The sequence below is a fragment of the Pteropus vampyrus genome, unplaced genomic scaffold (genome assembly GCF_000151845.1).
Source record: "Pteropus vampyrus isolate Shadow unplaced genomic scaffold, Pvam_2.0 Scaffold348, whole genome shotgun sequence".
Lineage (NCBI taxonomy): Eukaryota > Metazoa > Chordata > Mammalia > Chiroptera > Pteropodidae > Pteropus > Pteropus vampyrus.
In genome coordinates, this window is record NW_011889129.1 from 2,504,405 (window position 1) to 2,523,708 (window position 19,304).

At 38.2% G+C, this 19,304-nt stretch overlaps 1 protein-coding gene across 1 annotated transcript in view; it reads right to left on the reverse strand.

Moving 5' to 3' along the window:
• The window catches only part of CUNH10orf76 (chromosome unknown C10orf76 homolog), a 150,639-nt gene that overhangs the window by 4,920 nt on the left and 126,415 nt on the right, over window positions 1-19,304 (reverse strand). The window contains exon 25 of the mRNA XM_023522538.1: window positions 16,779-16,897. Within this exon, the coding sequence (XP_023378306.1) occupies window positions 16,779-16,897 (119 nt within the window). The remainder of the gene's footprint in view (window positions 1-16,778; window positions 16,898-19,304) is intronic.

Consider the following 19,304-nt stretch of genomic DNA (forward strand, 5'->3'; position numbering starts at 1 on the left):
GACTTCACTTGATAGCAAACATACTTCTGAGGAAAGAGTATGGATAGAGAACACAGGGAAAGCTTGTGTCCCAGGGTTTGGGTAGAATGGACAGCTAGGGCAAGGGTCCGGCCCAGGCTTCAGGCTTATAACTTAGACACTCAGCTCTTTATGATGACTTTGCCTGGCTAGGTATCTCAGACTCCAGTATAGGCTGGTTCCTTTGCTTCTAATTCAATTTGTCACCTCTGCCAGTAAGAAGGACGAGTACCTAGCAATGGCAGTCACCTATAAAGTAATCTGGTCCTCTCACGCACATGAGCTATGCTTGTGACTGGAATATCTACAGCCAAAGTCTTGGCTCAGAAGTGAACAGCTCAAACCTGGAAAAAAGGCAAAATTCCTCTAGGATGGAACCAGCCCCCAGGAGCCAGGCAGAAGAGAATAATATAAGCTTTCTCAAACCATGAACAAGAAGCAGCATCAGCAATCCCTAAAACCCAGTAACTTGGGCTCCACCTTCCCTGAGGGGTGTCAGGTACCAAAACACAAATACCACACTAAAGCCAGTTTCTGAAAAGAAGGTGCAGCATGTCAAGAGATACTGTATCCGGCAAGGCTGCCTCAATCACCTGGGCTTTCTCTTCTTGCCAGGGCAGAGTAGAAGGTCTACGATCTCACTCAGAAAAGGGATTTTTCCTTTCCCAGTAAAGTTGGCTTTTTCCAGGACAGTTTAGTTTGGTTTCTTACAGGGAGGTGAAAGCAAAGAAGGCGCCTGACCTATCAGCAACTCAGAAGGAAACCAGAGGCCTTGCTGGACCTAATGAGTGATCTCAGCTTTCCTCCTGTCAAGACCTTAGTTCTTTATCCTCTTTTACCCAGGGGAAAGTTGCCCTTCAGTTCACCCATCCTTTGCCATCTCTTGCTCTCATATTTTCTCTTAAATTCCCAAGAAGACATTCTAAGCTCAGGTCTGGGCTCTAGGCCAATTGGGACTTTGGAGCACTAGGGTATTTTCCTAGTCTGGGACTTCGCTTTCTGTAGATTCAGACTTGAGGAACATATCCCATTTGAGACTTACACTCATCACCGGCCTGGGATGTGGCAAGGGCAGCACTTAGAGGGCAACCTCCCAGTGCCCTTGCACTTAAAGGCCTTAGGTTTTACCATAATTTGCAGCCTTAGTCTCTGCCTTCCTGACTCCTCCTAGGCTGAGATCCCTCCCTAATACACTGGGTACAAGCTCACCTCTTGTACCCAGTACTTCATCAGCTGTTGGACTTTTGGGCTTCCTAGAACCATGCCCACCATCTCAGCTCAAGATAGCTACAAAGTCAGTGAATCATCTATAAGCCACATGCTCTCTAAAGAGTCCTTCTATCCCCACCTATGACCCTCTGCAGACAGGAACCTTGGTTCCTGGCAAGGCCCTGATAGAACAGAACTGGGAGTCCCACTCTTACTATGGGATCTCAGACAAGTCATCTAACCTCTCTGAGCCTCAGCCCTTCTCTCTATAAAATGGAACTTGACTTCGTCTTCCTAAAATGATATGGGAATAAAAGTTTTGTGTTCTTGAAAGTAACAAATAATTGATGGAACATTATCATCCCAATGGATACACAGGTACCTGGACAGCTCCTTGGACTCAAGAGTAACTGCCTTCACAGCCCAGGAAGTATCTACCTATTTCAAACTATCTTAAAGAGTCTATGTGCATAAATGATCCTTCAATACAAAGGAGCATCATCTGAATTTAAGTGGAAGAAACAAATGGCCTCAGTTTAGGGAAAAACAGACTGGGAGGAGCAGAGAACCAAAATCCCTTCCCTGAGGTCTCTGGAGGGGAAGGGGCCTGACTAGGCTATGAGGTTAGAGAGACTTGAATTTCAGTCCCATGGACCACTAATGAGCTATGTAAACACATACACATTACTTAGTCTCTTTGAGCCTCGGTTTTCTTATCTGTAAAATGGGGATAACACTATCTACTTCATAAGGCTGATGGGAGGATGAAATGAGATGACTGTCCAATGTCTGGCACCTATGAACAGTCTGTAAATGGTTACTAATTTTATGATGAAAGCTTCTTTCTGGTGACAAGGGGCATTTGGTAGTTCTCATTCCCAGATAGTTTTAACCATTAATAAGCCAGCACCTAGGGCCTTACACATCTTCATTCATATGGCAGATTCTGGTGAGGAGAAAACCTAATTTCTCTATTCAATATGAAAATAGGTTTCCCATAATGACTTCACTATACTGAGAGTAAATGGCAATGTGTCAGTTAGAAGTCAGAGAATGCCCAGTACCCACTGCCAACCTTAACAATTTTGGCAGTGCTAAGGATAAACTGAGCAGAGATACCCACAGAGGTCAGCCTTGCATCATATAGGTTATGAGGCTCTTGGCCACATCAGGATAGGGAAGGAGAGAGATCCCAGTGCACAGTTAGTTCGAAATTGCTGACAAGGTTTCAGACACACATATACCCTCCCCCTAGTACACACAATGCACATTCCTCAAGGACTATTTAGTGACCTGTGCCCATTTTTCTTTTAACAGAGCCTTTGAAATGGGAAATAACTTCTAGCCTAAAGATATCAGCAAAGAATAGTCAAGTTGGAAAAGTTTCTGACAATGGCTATACAATCTTGATGTCTGATGGCTTTGCTGTTTAGTCTGTTTAGTCTCAAATCTCCGTTGGACTGAATTCTCAGTAGAATGAGAACTGGGGGACAACTAAGTAATAGGATGTGACCTGTCAGCAAGCTTGTGTTCATTACCTTCTCAGTTTGAACTGACATCTATAGTATAACCTATTAGGGGAGAGTATTTAAGGTTGCCACCAGCCCACTCCCAGCCTAGACAACATGTATGGCCTTCTCTGCCAAGGTGCCAAATGAGAATGAAACCACAAGATACCAATAGAGACTTACCGAAACTTCTTATAGAATAGGAAATATTACTAGTTATAAGGCTTTGACCTATCTGAGCTTTAGTTTCTTTATCTGTAAAAGAGTCATCATATTTTCTTATAATATTATGAAGATTAGAGATAATATATGAAATAAACATAAAAATATAAATGATAGCATCTAACAAATAGAAGGTGCCAAATGAATGAAGGCGATTGAGAAGGAAACAAAGAAGAAAAATGGAAAGTATTTGATGTATTCAAATAAGATGAATCGGGTAGTTAAATGGTGGCCAGAAGGGTCTTGAGTTATCACTAATATTTAAGGAGGGTGATATGGAAGGCAACCATACCTCTTTTTGCCAGAGTGTGAGCACAGGGGTAGAACCACAGAAATAATAGTTTTACAAGGAACCTTGGAAATCTCCTACCTAATTCATGGCCTTCGTCTTACAGATGAAGAAACAGATGTCCAGAAAGATTATAAACTGCCCAAAGACACAAAGCTGGGATTGGAAAACAATTTTCTCACTCCTAATCCAGTGCTCTTCCTATACTGGCAGACTAGTTTAACTTGGGGCATGTTCCTGAGTTTAGGAGCTAAACTTGATCTCTCAGAGAACAAACATTCAAATAATTCCAATCCACTCCTAAGCAGTGGGAAGCATGATCTGCAGAGCACGAGTGAAGGCTGGTTTGGTATTTGAGCGTTAATGACTTCGAGGTCCTCGAGGCTCCAGGACTTGTCAATTTCCAAAAAAAAAAAGCAGCAGCTAAGCCCTTTTGTAGTTGGTATAAACCACCAACAAAATTTTATAGACCACTCCAAGCTCATCAGCAAAATCTAGTTTTGGTTTCTATTTTAATTAATTAATACCCATTTAGAAGTTTGAAATTCAAAGGTCTTTAACCAACTGGGCTTCTTTGGCTACAGCTATCAAGTGATCTCCCGGGTAGGGTGAGTGTTAAAAGGATTCAATGAATCTCTTCTGCAATGAATGCTCATACCTTAAGACCATCTTTCCATTCTCCAAAAGAGACTGGAATAACCACTCTGTTCTCACTTCCATGCTATTCTGTTTTAACCCAGCCAAATTCCTAATCATAGAAAAATCAATCTCTGGATAATTTGAAATAGAGTAGTTTCAAGGTGGAAAGAAGATGAAGGCTTTTTAGAGGATTTTTCATAATAATCTCTATCTATCTCATTAGATTTTGGCCATTTGCTCTATTTCAGATATTTATTCACTAGAGAGTATGATTTTTTTTGGCCTCATTTCTTCCAAAAAGCAAAAAAGGACAGCTTGAGAGATCAGGTTCTAAAATCACAAACAAGAGCATTACCAGGCATAAGTCTGGACACTGCCTTTGCTTCTCTCTCTTATTGGTTACAGGGAGCTGACTGGGTACTGCTTATTCTGAAAGGTGATGATGGAGAAATAATGAAAGAATTTGTTCCATGGCAAGTTGTTGGGAAATGAAGTTCATCTCTCACTCCTGGTGCTCACAGAACCAACGAGGTCTGAATAATCAGGTTTGCTCTTCATGCTACTATTCTAAACTGTTCATTGCTCTAGCACAATGTCCTATCTCTAAAAGAAATAGTGCTGAGCACAGATCAGGCAGGGCTTCAATAATGGTCAGTGGTAAATGGGTCTGTGAGAGAGGACAGGTAGGCCCAAGTAGCTGCAGGCAATTTTTATATTAATTAAAAACCGAGGTCTTCCTCTCATCATCCTTGGAGGAACACGTAAGTCAAATATACCATTTCTCAACCAGGAAGACTGTTTCCTTCTTCCACCCAGTAAACTTCCTCAAATTCAAATGAAGATACCTTTTACTATGAAAATGAAAATGACCTACTCAGGGCATGCCTATCTCCCTTCTCTAAATTTCTTATAGGGCTGAAATACTCTATAATTTTGGCAAGAGACTGAAGAGAAACCACCAGAGGGTCTGATCTTTCATTTTCTCTGAAGGGACCTAATTAATCTAGCATCCCATTTTTCCTCTACTTTCTCCAAACCAGACTTTCCCCAGAACTGGTTATTTGTCTCCCAATGAGGAACAACTTTTTTTTCTCCCAGAAGTAATAAAGGTCTGTCACTAATCTTGCAATTTCTCCAGTCTAAGGACAGCCCTCAGTGGCATTCTCACAACTAAGTTAAGTGGTGGTTGGGTGTTGGACACCTTTGATGGGGGAATTCTGGTGATAGAGAAGCTAATTTCCTCCATAATTTGTATTTATTCTTCCAAATTCGAGACTAGTTAAAGCTAAATAAGAAGCACTGCAAAATGTTTTCCAAGTAAAGACCTTGGAAAACCTCACTACTGAGTCTAGCTGTGCCTGGGCCCTGAAAAAGTATTTCAACCAATACCCAGGAATTTTTAAGTTAACACAGTTAAGAGTATGGCTCTAGAGTCAGCCTGCCTGAACTCATATCCTAGCTCCACCACTTACTAGCAGGGTGGAAATGGGTGAGCCTTACTTTCCTCATCTGTAAAATAATAATAATAATAATGTTCATTCATCATATAGAGCTGGTTGTGAGAATTACTTTCCTCATTTGTAAAATGGGGATAATAATAATGTTCATTCATCATATAAGGCTGGTTGTGAGGATTACATAGGCAATGAATATAAAGTGCCAAGCATACTGCTTTACACACAGAAAGTGCTTAATAACTGTAGCTGTTATTATTATCTCTTTCATTTTAATGTGACTCCATGAATAACTGCTTTTTAGGACCCTAAATTCCAACCCCTGCCATAAATGAGCAGATGCTCCCCTCCCTGATTTTCTGGTAGAGACCTGTCCTCTACAGGAGTACCAATGAGGGATTTCCTGTGGAAGGAAGAACACACTGCTTTAAGGTTTGTGTGTTAGCATGCGTACACCGACAGAGTGGCAGGCCCTCTCCTGGAGAAACACACATGCTCCTACAATTGAGTTCCTCACTGAAATTGTGTCACAGCTGATTTTCAGCACTCTGAAGAAAGAGACCCAGTGTTACATTATAGATTTTCCACAACACCTAAGAGTCCTAAGAAACTTCAACATGTTTGTGGACTAATTTAGTAACACGCAGGCCCAACCAAGAAGGAAAGGAATTTCTCATCAAGGTCACATAATAAGATTAGAATTAGGCCACTATAGTACACCCAGCACTGTTCTCAGCACTCTGATAGGCTTCTAAAGTCCTCAGAGCCAAGTTCCGCCTTGAGAGACCCAAAAAGCAAAATGGAGAATCAAGATAAACCACCATGGAAAGGCACACCCACAGATGTAAGCACATAATAGGGCTGAGCCAGTAGCAGTAAGTGTGGTTTGGAGTCAGCTGCAAAACTAACCAGTGAATGGGCAGGCTGGTTGAAATTGTGTCATGCCTTTTAATACAGGTATAATTAAGAACCCAAGGTCTCTTCTGTCTACCACCTCCTTCATTTTACTGTGTCAGCTAATTCTGAGCACAGAATTCTCCACAAGTGAACAGTGCCCTGAGATAGCAGCTGGAAGGAGGGCTATCAGCTCTAATAGGCTTGTGACTCTGACACTGAGAGCTTAGGTTCCTTCTGGGCCTATATCACCTCAAGGGCAGATTCTTCAAGCTAGCTCTGATGCAGGGGGGAAAAAAAAAAAGTCTGGCACAAAAGATGAGCAAAAGGATGAAAGGCTGGGAAAGAACGTCACTTTATTGCCAAAACACACAATCTATAGTTTCAATTTCTTATAAGTCAGGTTTGATCCACTCTGAAATGCCCTTGTGAGGTGTGTTCAATTTAGCAACGATTTTCAACTACACAAATTAAGCTTAACTGTGCACTGTACTTACAACTGTCTAAAACCATCTAAACAGACACATATGGTGATCTTTGAATAGCCAGGTTCAAAGTCTTGCTAAGCTAATTTTAGCATTTGTTTTTATACAGTAACCAAAAGACTGGCATCTCAAAAGACAAGGAGAAGAAACAATTAGATTCATGAGCTCCATGGCTAACTAGTATCCAGAGAAGACTGTCGGCTTTCTTCAGATGCTATCCGCTTAACCTTCTTTTATACAGTACAAAGTTTAGTCATGTCCAGATGAACAAGGCCTAAAAGAGGCATAATGACCAAGCAGACAACTAAAAGGATAAAATATCAGCTACCTAAGAGCTTCATGTTTCAATTCTCCTTGCTGTTTTGAAAGATTTGAGAGTTGAGCCTTTGTAAACAACCAATGTAAGGCTGGAAACTGGGCTCAAGAAAAAAGGGAAAAGTGGGGAAAGAGAGAGATAACTTTTAGTGGATTATCTTAAAAAGGGTATTAAAATGCTCCTATAAATACTGTTTTCAATATCAATTTAAGACTCTCCCCTCTAGTATTGAAAAAAGAGGAAGGAAGAAAGAGAATGAAGTAAAATGGGACAATATATATGAATAATCAAAGCAAGGGAAGGTTCTCTGAAAAGTGTGTGAAACTGAAAAAATTCAACTGGGTAACTCTGTGTATATCCTAATATTTTAAAACAGTTCAGGACTTCCACGTCATGATGGAGTAACCGAGAACTGGGAAAGACAGAACTCTTTTCTGACACTAGACAACAGGCAGCGCAGGGCAGGAATCCTGAGAAAGAAAACACGGGTAAGCATGAACGTCTTGCTGGGATAAGGTAACACACTGGAGTTTGGGGAGGCAGAGGTGGCTGGAACTTGTGAGGCAGCTTACCAGAGAGGAGGATATTAAGCAAAGAAAAGAGCTTCAGAAGTTTCAACTGTTCTCACTGAATCTGTTGCTGATCATAAGGATTACAGGTGTAGGGTAAAACTCAACCAGGTCAGACAAAAAAATGCCTGAAGATTTGTAAGCTGAACAATTCTCAGAGCTCACACAGGACTGGGCGGTGTCTGAGTTTTGAGCAATCAGAATGAAAAGTACCTGTTAAATTCCTACAATCGTTAAAAGAGACGCCAGAACAGTTACACTTTAGTAATGGAACTAAACTAGCCCTAGAGTAAAATCTCTCCTAAATCTACTCATATATTAAAAAGAAGTTTCATGGATGAAGGTGGTTTAAAAGGTACAAACTTCTGGGTGTAAGATAAATAAGTACCGGGGATATAATAAACAACATGACTATAGTTAGCACTGCTGTATGATACATATGAAAGCTGTTAAGAAAGTAAATCCTAAGAATGCCCATCACAAGGGAAAAAAAAATATTTTTTTATATCTATATGAGATAATGCATGTGAACTAATCTCACTGTGGTAATTATTTCACAACATATATAAGTCAAGTCATTATGCTATACACCTTAAATATGCAGTGCTGTATGTCAATAAAACTGGGCGAAAAAAAAGGTCACCAAGCCAAAAAACAGACATTTCAAAAGGATCATGCTGCTCCATTAATAATTTACCTGTCTTCCTGAATAAAGTCCAACACTATTTAAGAAAGAAAGACAAAAAAATCTAGCACTCGACCACATAACATTCACAATGGCCAGTATCCAATAAGAAAAAATTACCAGTTATGTCAAGAAGCAGAAAAATGTGACTCATAATCAAGAGAAACATCAGTCAATAGAAATAGATCCAGAAATGAGATGATGGAATTAGAACAAGAACATTTAAAGAGCTATTATAAATGTTCAAGTATTTAAAGACAACCATGAAAAAACAAGGAGCAAAATGGAAGATGTAACACACCTGATAATCAAATTGCTGAAAATCAGCAATAAAGCTGTCAGAAGGGGAAAATAATCACATTACATCCAGAGGAATAAAGATAAGTATTCGCACTTCTTGTCAGAAACTGTGCAAGCCAGAAAGCAATGGAATGATATCTGCCAAAAGACAAAAATACTGTTAACCTAGAATTCTATATCCAGCAAAATCATCCTTCAGAAATGAGGGTGGAATAAAGACCTTTTCAAACAAACAATTTGAGAGAGTGTATTGCCAACACTACAACAGATGTTAAAAGAAGTTCTGGCAGAAGGAAAACTATGTTATCTGGTTCTGTAAACAGGAATAAAGAACGCCAGAAATGATAAATACACTTTTATGTAAATTTAAAACCGAGGAAAAAAAGATAATTGACTCTTTCAAGCAAAAACTAATAACAATGTAATGTTATTGAAGAAAAATGTATGACAACACAGTACAAAGGAGAGGAGAGGGGCAAATGGAAATACACTGTTGCAGGGTTATTACATGTTACATGAAGTCATACAACATTATTATTATTATTATTTTTTAAGCAGGAAAGTGCAAGTTTACTAAAGTGAAAGTACACACTTAAAGAGAAAAGTGCGGGCAGCTCGGAGTCTGTCATATGACATTATCTTGAAGGTACACTGCGATAAGTTAAAAATGTATATTGTAAGCCCTAGAGCAAAGACTAAAAACAAACAAAAAAAGAATAGGTATAGCTAAAAAGTAAACAGTGGACATAAAATGCAGTACTAAACAAAACTCAGTCCAAGAGAAAGCAAAAAAAGAAAAAAAATGAATGAAGAACTGATGAGAGAAAACAAAAGCAAGATGGTAGATTTTAACTCAGCCGTATTGATGAATTAAATGTAACACTTCAACTAAAAGGCAGAGATTGTTAGACTGGATATAAAATCAAGACCCAATTATGGATGTCTGAAAGAAATCCACCTAAAATATAAAGACACAGACAGGCTGAAAGTATGAAGAAATAAAAAGATGCTATATAAACACTAATTGAAATAAAGCAGAATTGCTATATTAAAATCTGACAAAGGAGACTTCAAAACAAGGAATATTATCAGGACTAAAGAGTAAAATTTCATAATGTTAAAGGGGTCAGTTCATTAAGACAATTCTCTATATATGTACACCTAATAAAAGAACTTCAAAATTCTGAATGAAGCAAAATTGACAGAACTAAAAGAATAAAGAAGTCTATGGTTACTAGTCTACTAATTGCAAGTTTCAATACTTCTCTCAGTAATTGATAGAACGAGTAGACAGAAAATATAAAAAGATAGAAGATTTAAACATTACCAACTAACTTGACCTAAGACATATACAGAAATTTCTACTTAACAATTGCAGAGTACATATTCTTTTAAAATGTACATAGAACATTCAACAAGACAGACCATAGGCTGGACCATAAAACAAATCTCAATAAATTTAAAAGGACCGAAATCACATGGAATATATTTTCTGTCTACCAGAGAATTAAATAAGAAATTAATAGCAATCTCTAAATAACAAAATAACACACTTCTAAATATCACAAAAGAAATGAGAAAACATTTTGAAATGAATGAAAATGAAAACAGAGCATACCAAAATTTGTGGGATGTTGTTATTAACATGGGAAATTTATAGCACTACATTTTATATTAGAAAATAAGAATTAAAATCAGTGAACTAAGTTTCCACTTAAGAAATCAGAAAAAGAACAAATTAAATTCAAAGCAAACAGAAGGAAATAACAAAGATAATCATATAAATCAATAAAATAAAAAAAACAAGAAAAAAAAGAAAATCAGTGAGGATATAGGTGGTGGTTATATTGGCATTCGCTGTACAATTTTTTCAACTTTATGATTAAAATTTTTCACAATAAAAATTATGTTGGGTAAAAAGTCTTCCCACAAAGAAAATTCTAGGTCTAGTTGCCTTTGCTAGTAAATTCTATTAATTATAAGCAAAAACTAATACCAAGCCTACACAAACTCTTTTTAAAAATAAGAGAATACTCACCAACTCATTTGATAGAGCAGCATTATTCTAATACCAAAACCAAAGGCAACACAAGAAACTATGAACTAATATTCCTCATAAACAGTGACACAAAAATAATCAACACAGTATTAGAAACTCAAATTTTATAATATACAAACTAAATACTATATCATGATCAAGAAGGTTTTATCCCAGGAATGTAAAGTTGGAGTAATATTTAAGAATCCAGTCACTATACTAACAGAATAAAAGAAAAAAATCCATATGATCTCAACATATGCAGAAAAAACACTGACAAAATTAAACACAATTCATAATAAAAACTCTCAACAAACTTAGAATAAAAGGAAATTCCCTCAACCTAATAAAGGGAATCTATGAAAACTTATAGCTAACACATTACTTAACGATGAAAGACCAAATGCTTTCCCCTGAAGATCTGTCTACTCTTACCACTTCAGTATTGTACTGGCAGCCCTAGCCAGTGTTATAAAGAAATAAAAAAACAAAGGCATACAGATTTTAAAGAAAACAGTAAAACTAAATTTATTTATACACAATATGATTGTGAGGACAAAAAATTCTAAAGATTAAAAAAAGAACAAATATATGAGTTTAAGTTTATCGAAGTTACAGGGGAAAAGGTTAATTTAAAAATATATTTCTAAAAAAATAAAATAAAATATATTTCTATATGCTAGCAAAAAAACAATTGGAAATCAATTTAAAAATACCATTTATATAACATAAAAATGAAATATTTAGGGACAGACTGAACAAAATAGGTCCAAAACAGTATGCTAAAAACTATGAAACATTAATGAGAAAAATTAAAAGATCTAAATTAATGGATATTAATGAATATTATGTTCATGGATTTGAAATAATATTATTAGTGTAAATTCTCCTCCAAGTTGACCTATAAAGTTAATCCAATTCCAATCAAAATATTAGCAGGCTTTTTTTGTGGTGCTGATGCTAGTGGTAGTGGTGGTGGTGGTTACATAAATATATTTTATTGTATTCTAACTATACCTCAATAAAGTTAAATAAAAAATAAGTCCAGTAAATCATGACTAGTCAAACAAAAATGTATGGCCATGGTGATAAGCTTATGTTTTTGGTCTTATTCCATTTTTGGTTGGAGCATGAATGATTCACACTCAATAAATGACTGGATAAAGAAGTTATAGTACATATATACAATAGAATATCACTCAGCCATAATGAAATCCTACCATTTGCAAGGATGTGAATGGACCTAGAGGGTATTATGCTGAGTGAAATAAGTCAGACAGAGAGATAAATACCATATGATTTCACTTATATGTGGAATCTAAGGAACAAAAAGAACAAATTAAATGAAAACAGACACAGATACAGAGGATAATCTGGTGATTGCTAGAGAGGAGGGTGTTGGGAAGCTGGGTGAAAAGTGTGAAGGGATGAAGAAGTACAAATTAGTAGTTACAAAACAGTCACAGGAATGTAGAGTACAGCATAGGAAATATAGTCAACAGTATTGTAACGGCTGTGTGTAGAGCCAGATGGGTGCTAGAGTAATCGGGGGGAATCACTTCATAAACTATATAAATGTCTAACCAATGTATACTTGAAACAAATATAAAATTAAAAACACACACACACACACACACAATGATGCAGACCAATATATCAGTAACTCTAAACTAGGAGTTCTTAGTATTTTGACAATGCCAAGGATTCCTTGCATTTTCTCCCCTCTATTCCTCCACCTTTGGCCTTCCTCCTTGACAAATTAAATAAACCCGAGGTAGAAATCAACAGTATTTGGAATCATTTTCAGCTGGGCACTAGCCATGTGAGGTTTTTTAGAGTGATGTACTTCCTTAGACTTGCTTACAAACTCAATCATTTGCCAAGTACAGAGATTTACAGAATCTGCCCTGTCCAAGGACATCTAATCAAGGTTCTGCTTTTACTTTTTTTTTTTTTTTTTAATGAAACTGAGGCAGGAAAAAAAGATATGAGATGATCATGGCTCTTACTCTTTATTTGGAAACTCACTCCAAATAAAGGTCATTATCAAACCTTTAATGGATTTTTAATGTGGTAGTATTTCACTAGGGTACAAGGAGAACAGAGAGGTTTATCCATCCTCCTTAGGCTTATAAAGGGTTAGGTGAGACTACTGCAAGCATGCCAAAGACATTACTGAGTGAGGTCTACGAAAGAGCACTTAGGCAAAGGTCTAAGCAAGAAAGCAGTGATCCTGATTCTTATACTATGAAGTCCTCAAGGGCAGATATAATTTTTGCATTTTTATTGCCCCTGGCTTGGCACATAACATATACTTCTGTACTTTTGCATAGAAAAATAATCTGGGGGAATCTGAAGCTTAGAGCACCCATTCCTTGTCTTATGGCACTAACCAAGGACATCCAGAGCAGAGAATTCTTAGACTAAAGCAGGTTCTGAGCATTTCCTTGGGAGGCAAAAATTGGTTCTTTTTCAGAACACTTCAGCTCAAAGTGGCTGAAAAAAAGAAAACAAGCCAAAAGCACAGGGACTAGAACAAATAGCAACTTGATAATAAAATCACAGAACCCATTGAATGAGCATCCCTCCCTCCACTGGGTGCCTACAGTGACTTTCTATCCAAAGAGATAACCTGAATATCTCTCCAGGGCATAATTATCCAATATAACTGTTTGGAAACAAGGATCCAAAAGGTGGACACAAATCTCTTAGGCTAAAAAAAGATGATACCTTTTAAAAAGTAACTATTTCCTCTATATAGCCACCTTGCATACAATATGCTTAATTTTTTTCCCTTTCTATTTTCATTTCATAATTTAAGGACCAAGCTCAATTTCAGAACCAATTTAAGCTGATCAGTTCTCCCAGTCCATCCATGTCTTTTAAGCCTGCTACTAAAGGGCTCTCTACTGCCCTGAGATTTATTGATCTGATAGACTGGCTCTGCCCTTCAGCAAGGTGGACTAGATAATGAACCTCACAGTGGGTGATTAGTGAGAGGCCATCATCAGTCGGTTAAAGGGGTGGTGACAGTGACTTTCTTTAATTTCCCTAGGCAGCTGCCCCACCTCCCTGACTTTATTTGGTTGAAGCTCTCGACACCCCTTGTGAAGATTTTCTTTGCACTAATTACAGATCCAACATGCCCAGGTCTTTACCCTGCACAAGCAAGGCATGCAATCACACTGAGACAGCCAAGGTAATGGGACAGGGGAAACATGATACACAAATATCACAGCAGGCCTTCTTCTCTATAGCTTACTGCAGGTGGAACACTCCACCCAGCTCAAACCAAGATGCAGATGTCTCTGTTCTGCCCACCTGAGGTTTCTTTCCTCAGCAACGTATCGCATCTCAGGGAGGGAGACAGAAAACATCATCTCTGCTCCTAATTCACTAGTAATTTGACATGGGTTCTCTGCCTCCCTGCCAAGCCTCACTTAGTATCCCTCCCTAATAGAGAGAAATCCCATTTGTGGGCTACCCACAGTTTCCCTTCCAACTGTCTGGGTCATTTTTAAGACTTCAACGTTCTTTGAGCAGGATCACTGTGAAAGACCAAAGTGCTGTTATGGTACTCAGCAAAAATATTTCCAACTAACAGAGCTTATAACACATAAAAGTTTGCATAGCAACACTTCTGGCTTCTGATATTATCACATGAGCAAACTATGTTTTTCTGAGCATACCTTACAGAGTTTTAAGTTACCTACTGGGGAAGAGTTTTCAGTGGAAATAAAACAAAAGTTTCCAAAGATCCTTGTAGAAGGAAGGAGGCAAAAATCAAACTGAAGAAGGAAATCCTACCTGTACATTCTCATCTAATAACTGGGATAGAGGATCCTTCTAAGGTTAAACCAAGAAGCAAGGCTGTTGTCTTCTGTAACCTCCTGAAAAGCTGACAACTGAAATTCCTATAGGCTCCAACACTAATTTTCCTATGCACTGCCAATGATGTTTCAGTGGCAAGGAAGCCCGATTAAGACCAGAAAATTATGTGATGGGCATTTCAAAATGCATACTTAATTGGAGAAAATGCTGACAGTGGCAGAGATGAATAATAAGCTGGGCTCTTCACTAGTGACCTCTACATTCATTTGGCTCGGCTGTAGGACATTAACTTTGAGTGTTTTCATTTTGCTTTTTGGGGGGAAACAAAACGGAACTACTACTTTAAAAACAATTAAAATTCAGTGTGTTACCTTTTAGATTTTGGCCCGCATAACTAATATTATTTATTAAAAGAAATAGATAAATGAGAAACTTTTTTTTTTTTAATCAGCGTGTTTCTTTGGTGTGTGGAAAAGCTTTATTTCTCATAGTGACCTTCCTGACATGCTTAGACTGAATAGACTTTTCCCTCATTTATAAAGTTATCATACTGTACCAGGAGCCTATACAAAGGCATTTCTGCCTAACTGGCAGGCAAACTCTACGGGCCCCTGTTCAGTACTTTCTTTCCTCAATTGAATGGGCCCTTACTAAACCAGGATCCTTCCCCACCCCCTAGGAATGAAATCTGTTATCTTTACTTTTCCTATTTCTCCATCCACCTTCCTATCCCTGGCTGGCCCCTTCCTTCAGAAGACCTGACAAACTCAGGTTGTCAAACATGCCTGAGCCTGATGAAATGGAAAAAGTTCAGATTTTGGTCTCAGATCTAAGTTCACATTATGGCTTTACCACTACCAGCTGTATGACTCTAGACAAACAGTCTCTTTAGCATCTTTATCTATAAAATGAGGATAACTGTATCTGCCTCAAATAGTTAATGAAAGAATTAAATCAGTAACCTATGAAAAAGTGTCTAGCTCAATAACTACTAGTTGTTCCTTTCTTTTTATTTATTTGTGTCCTTTTTAAATCCAAGATACTTTCTCCCTTATCTCTGGTAGTGCAGCTTACCTCCCGGTCCAAGTAAGAGAATGGCCACCCTAGCAGCACGTAACAGCTAACCCTCTTATGTGGACCTTCTCAAGATGCCCTATATAACATAAAGTTGATTTCTGAGGTTAAGTAGCTTGTAGGAAGATAAAAATCCCTCTGCCTCTGACTGTGTCTTTCTTTCAGTAGTGAACCCAGTGAACAAACAACTCACATCAAACTTTTTTTTTTCTGCCAAACAGGTCAACTGAAATGCCAGAATCTAAACAAAGGCAACAAGGAAGGCAGGGTCAGACAGCCAACGCTTGTGTCACATGCTCATACTTACTAAGAGTTCCCACAGCAACCATCACTCAGGGTTACAGAGAGGCAGTGCAAAACTACAGGCTGTTGTAGAAAAACACGATGCCAAGTACAGGAAACTGAGTTATGGCTACTGTGGGAGTTTGAAATCTCAGCTCTCCAGCATATGTCTCTGCCAGGGCTGCCTTGCATGGTGGTTAAGGGCCTGTTCTAAGATGAGAAAATATCACAGGGGCTCTCACAGTGGGCCGCTCAAAGGCCTCAATTGCCTAGGGGAGAACTTTATATAGGTGGCTCCCATGGGGAAGTGACCCACACTCACTTGCTCAGAAAGTCCTGCCTCATAGCTTCATAGCCCTCTTCTCCCAGTCTTCCTCAACCACTAATAGTGTGCTGGAGCTGGCTCATGGTGCTTGGACTGTGAAAGCTGAGTGTTCAATTTACAAGCATTGTTAAGCCACTTAGCTTCACATTGGTAGCCACGGTGGGAGCATTCACACCCAACACTACAAACCAGCCCCCTTCCCACCACTCACCCCGGCTACCAGTTGTTAAACATTTACTAGCACACCAAGGGCCAAAAACTCTAAAGCTGAAATATCATGCTCTATTTTCCTCATAAGCCTTGAAACTCTTAGCACATTTCCCCAAGATCTTTCTGGGCTTTCTCTCAGGTGTTCTCAAGTAATGGGTGCCACCGTGGGTCCCTAACAATGTTTGCCCCCCAGACTAGGGCTCTCCTCTCATTAGTATCTCACTCCTCTCTGGAAGATAAAGCTAGGTTTCATTCGGATTTCTGAACACCTAGCAGTTATTTGTAGTGGCTCTTATTTTAGGATCAAGAAGAAATCAAAAAGATTTAGAAATATTACTAACAGACAGAAATAAACACTTAGCTTCCAATGCAACCTTCACTCATTCAGATGTAAGGCATTTTTTTGTTTCCATAATTTACTTTAACCTACTCCCACAAGTAAATGATACTCTGCTTTGTCATAGTACTTTTGAAGATACCTCTTATAACATACAACATTATACAGGCCTCGTCTGAGTCCAAAATCCAAAGCCCGAGTGAGAGTGACGACTTAAAGAAATAATGAAAAGTTAAACTCCATAAAATTCCTAATGCAGAAAATTTAGGAATCTGGGTACACTTTCCTATGGCCCTATGACATATGGGGATGCTAGCAGACCATCTTTCTGATCTTCCAGAAAATTCCTAAGTTTGTATGTAGAGAAATTTTTAGAAAGCTCCTAGGCCACTTGGTTGAAAGGAACACCAGCTTGAAGACAGATTTGCCCACTCTTAGAAACAGAAAGTAGAATGGTGGTTGCCAGAAGGCAGGGTACAGTGGTGGGGGTTGTTTCATGCATAGAGTTTCATTTTGCAAGAAGAAAAAGTTCCAGACATAAACTGCACAATAATGTGTTTATATTAACACTACTGTACTGTACACTTAAAAATGGTTAAGATGGCAAAAAATTTTTTTTTACCAAAATTAAAAAGAAAAAAATAGATTTGTCCATTAGGTATCATCACATGCCTAGCATTGAGGCTGGCTCATACAAGGCCCTTAATGAATGCTTGTGAATTGAATCAAAGGCAGTACAATTAGGACAAGGACGAAAGTCAGTGCATTGAGGATTATGAAAGCTATGAGAATTTAAATGACTGAATTGTATTTTTAAGTCATTCAGCCTCTGGGTACTCTGTGACCTGAGGACAAGACTTACAGAAACTCTGAGACGACTCTTCATTCCTTCTGTCCTTTTCAGGTCCCAACTTTGAGTACCTTTTACAATCTATGCCTTTCCTTTAATCCAATCCTTATCCCTCCTCTTTCAAGGCCCTACTCAAATCTTCTCTCCTCTCCTGACTACCACAACCTGCAGAAATCTTTCTCTAACAGGAACTCACAGATCATACTGCTAGGATTGGTAGGCTATTGATAAGTTACGTTAAGCCATCTCCTGCATTTATTCCATCCTTTAAGAACAAAGGCCCCTTATATGTCTGTATCCCTCAAATGTTTAGCACAATTTAAAGCACAGAGTAGGCATACATGCTGAAATACTGATAGCTGAATGAAGGCTGAAGAAAGCAAGAGTGGGCCGATCATTTACTTGCTTTCCAATGGGATATTTCAAAGGCACAAAACTGGTCATGAATGTGACTGAAAGCTTAAGGAATCAGATGCTCAGAGAAGGTTTTGACTTGAATCCGAAATTAGTACTAGGTACTCTAGATAATCAGAACTCTAGAGAATCTTCTCTGAAGTCCTACTATGAAGCCCTCTCTTGCCTATAAGGAAATTAGAGCTGAATAAATCAATATGTCATAGTATTTGTAAACCAAACAAATAGTGAATATCCTAAAAGGAGTTGAAGATCTTTAATGGGCATTTTCAAAGGTCTAAGGGCTCTGGGGGCAAGGAAAGTATGAGGTATTATTCAAGGAAGCTAAGTCAATAACTCTTACAAAAAAATGGGTGTAGGAGTGTCAAAGACTGGTTGAGAATTTTAAGAAAGATAGACCCTCTTTAAGGGGAAAAAAAGGACATATATATAGTTTTACACACAATTTCAGAGTGTGCAATAATTCTCTAAAGCCTATCTTTGGACCTTAGGTTAAGAACCTGTGAGCTACGTATTATTCCAAGAGATTTCATGACAGACCTCTTGAGCATGGACCCATTCTAATTTGAAAAGCAGGAATAAAGGAGAGGGAGTATATAAGAGTTTAGGGTAGGACAAGATAGGGAGGAGACCTCCCTGAAGAGCTCTTCTATTTCAACATACTTCTCTAAAGAACAGATTACTTCATCAGGATGGGATGTCCTCAAAGTATCTAAACCCAAGACAGCCTGGAGTCAAGAGTTTCTCTTAAATTCCAATTACAAAAGGGTCCTTGGAATTTATTTATGAAACATAGGTTGTTTAATGCAGCTATCCTAGGGGGTAGAGGGAGCATATCAAATGATTCTATTAGTTAGGGACAGATGCTTACCACCAAGCCATACTGGGGAGAGAAAGGAAATAAATCTCAGCTGAGGGTGGGCAAGGGGCCTGAAGGGCAATTTTACAAGATGTACTAGAGACAAACAAACTCAGCAGGGGATAAATGGAGTAGTTTCACAGTTTTTGGAAAAACGAGATGTACCTTTTCCATGATCTTTATTCATAAAGATATGTGAGATAAAAAGAGAGGTCAAATGCCCTGCCCAAACATCATACCCAAAAATTAATTAAAAATGATCAAAGACCTAAATGTAAGAACTAAGACTGTAAAACTCTTAGAAGAAAACATGCAGGAAAAGCTTCATGACATTGGATTTGTCAATGATTTCTTAGATATGACACCAAAAGTACAGAAACAAAGGAATAAGTACACAAGTAGGACTTTATCAAAATTAAAAACTTGTGCACCAAGGGACACTGTCAACACAGTAAAATGGCAACCCACAGAATGAGAGAAGGTATTTGCGATTACA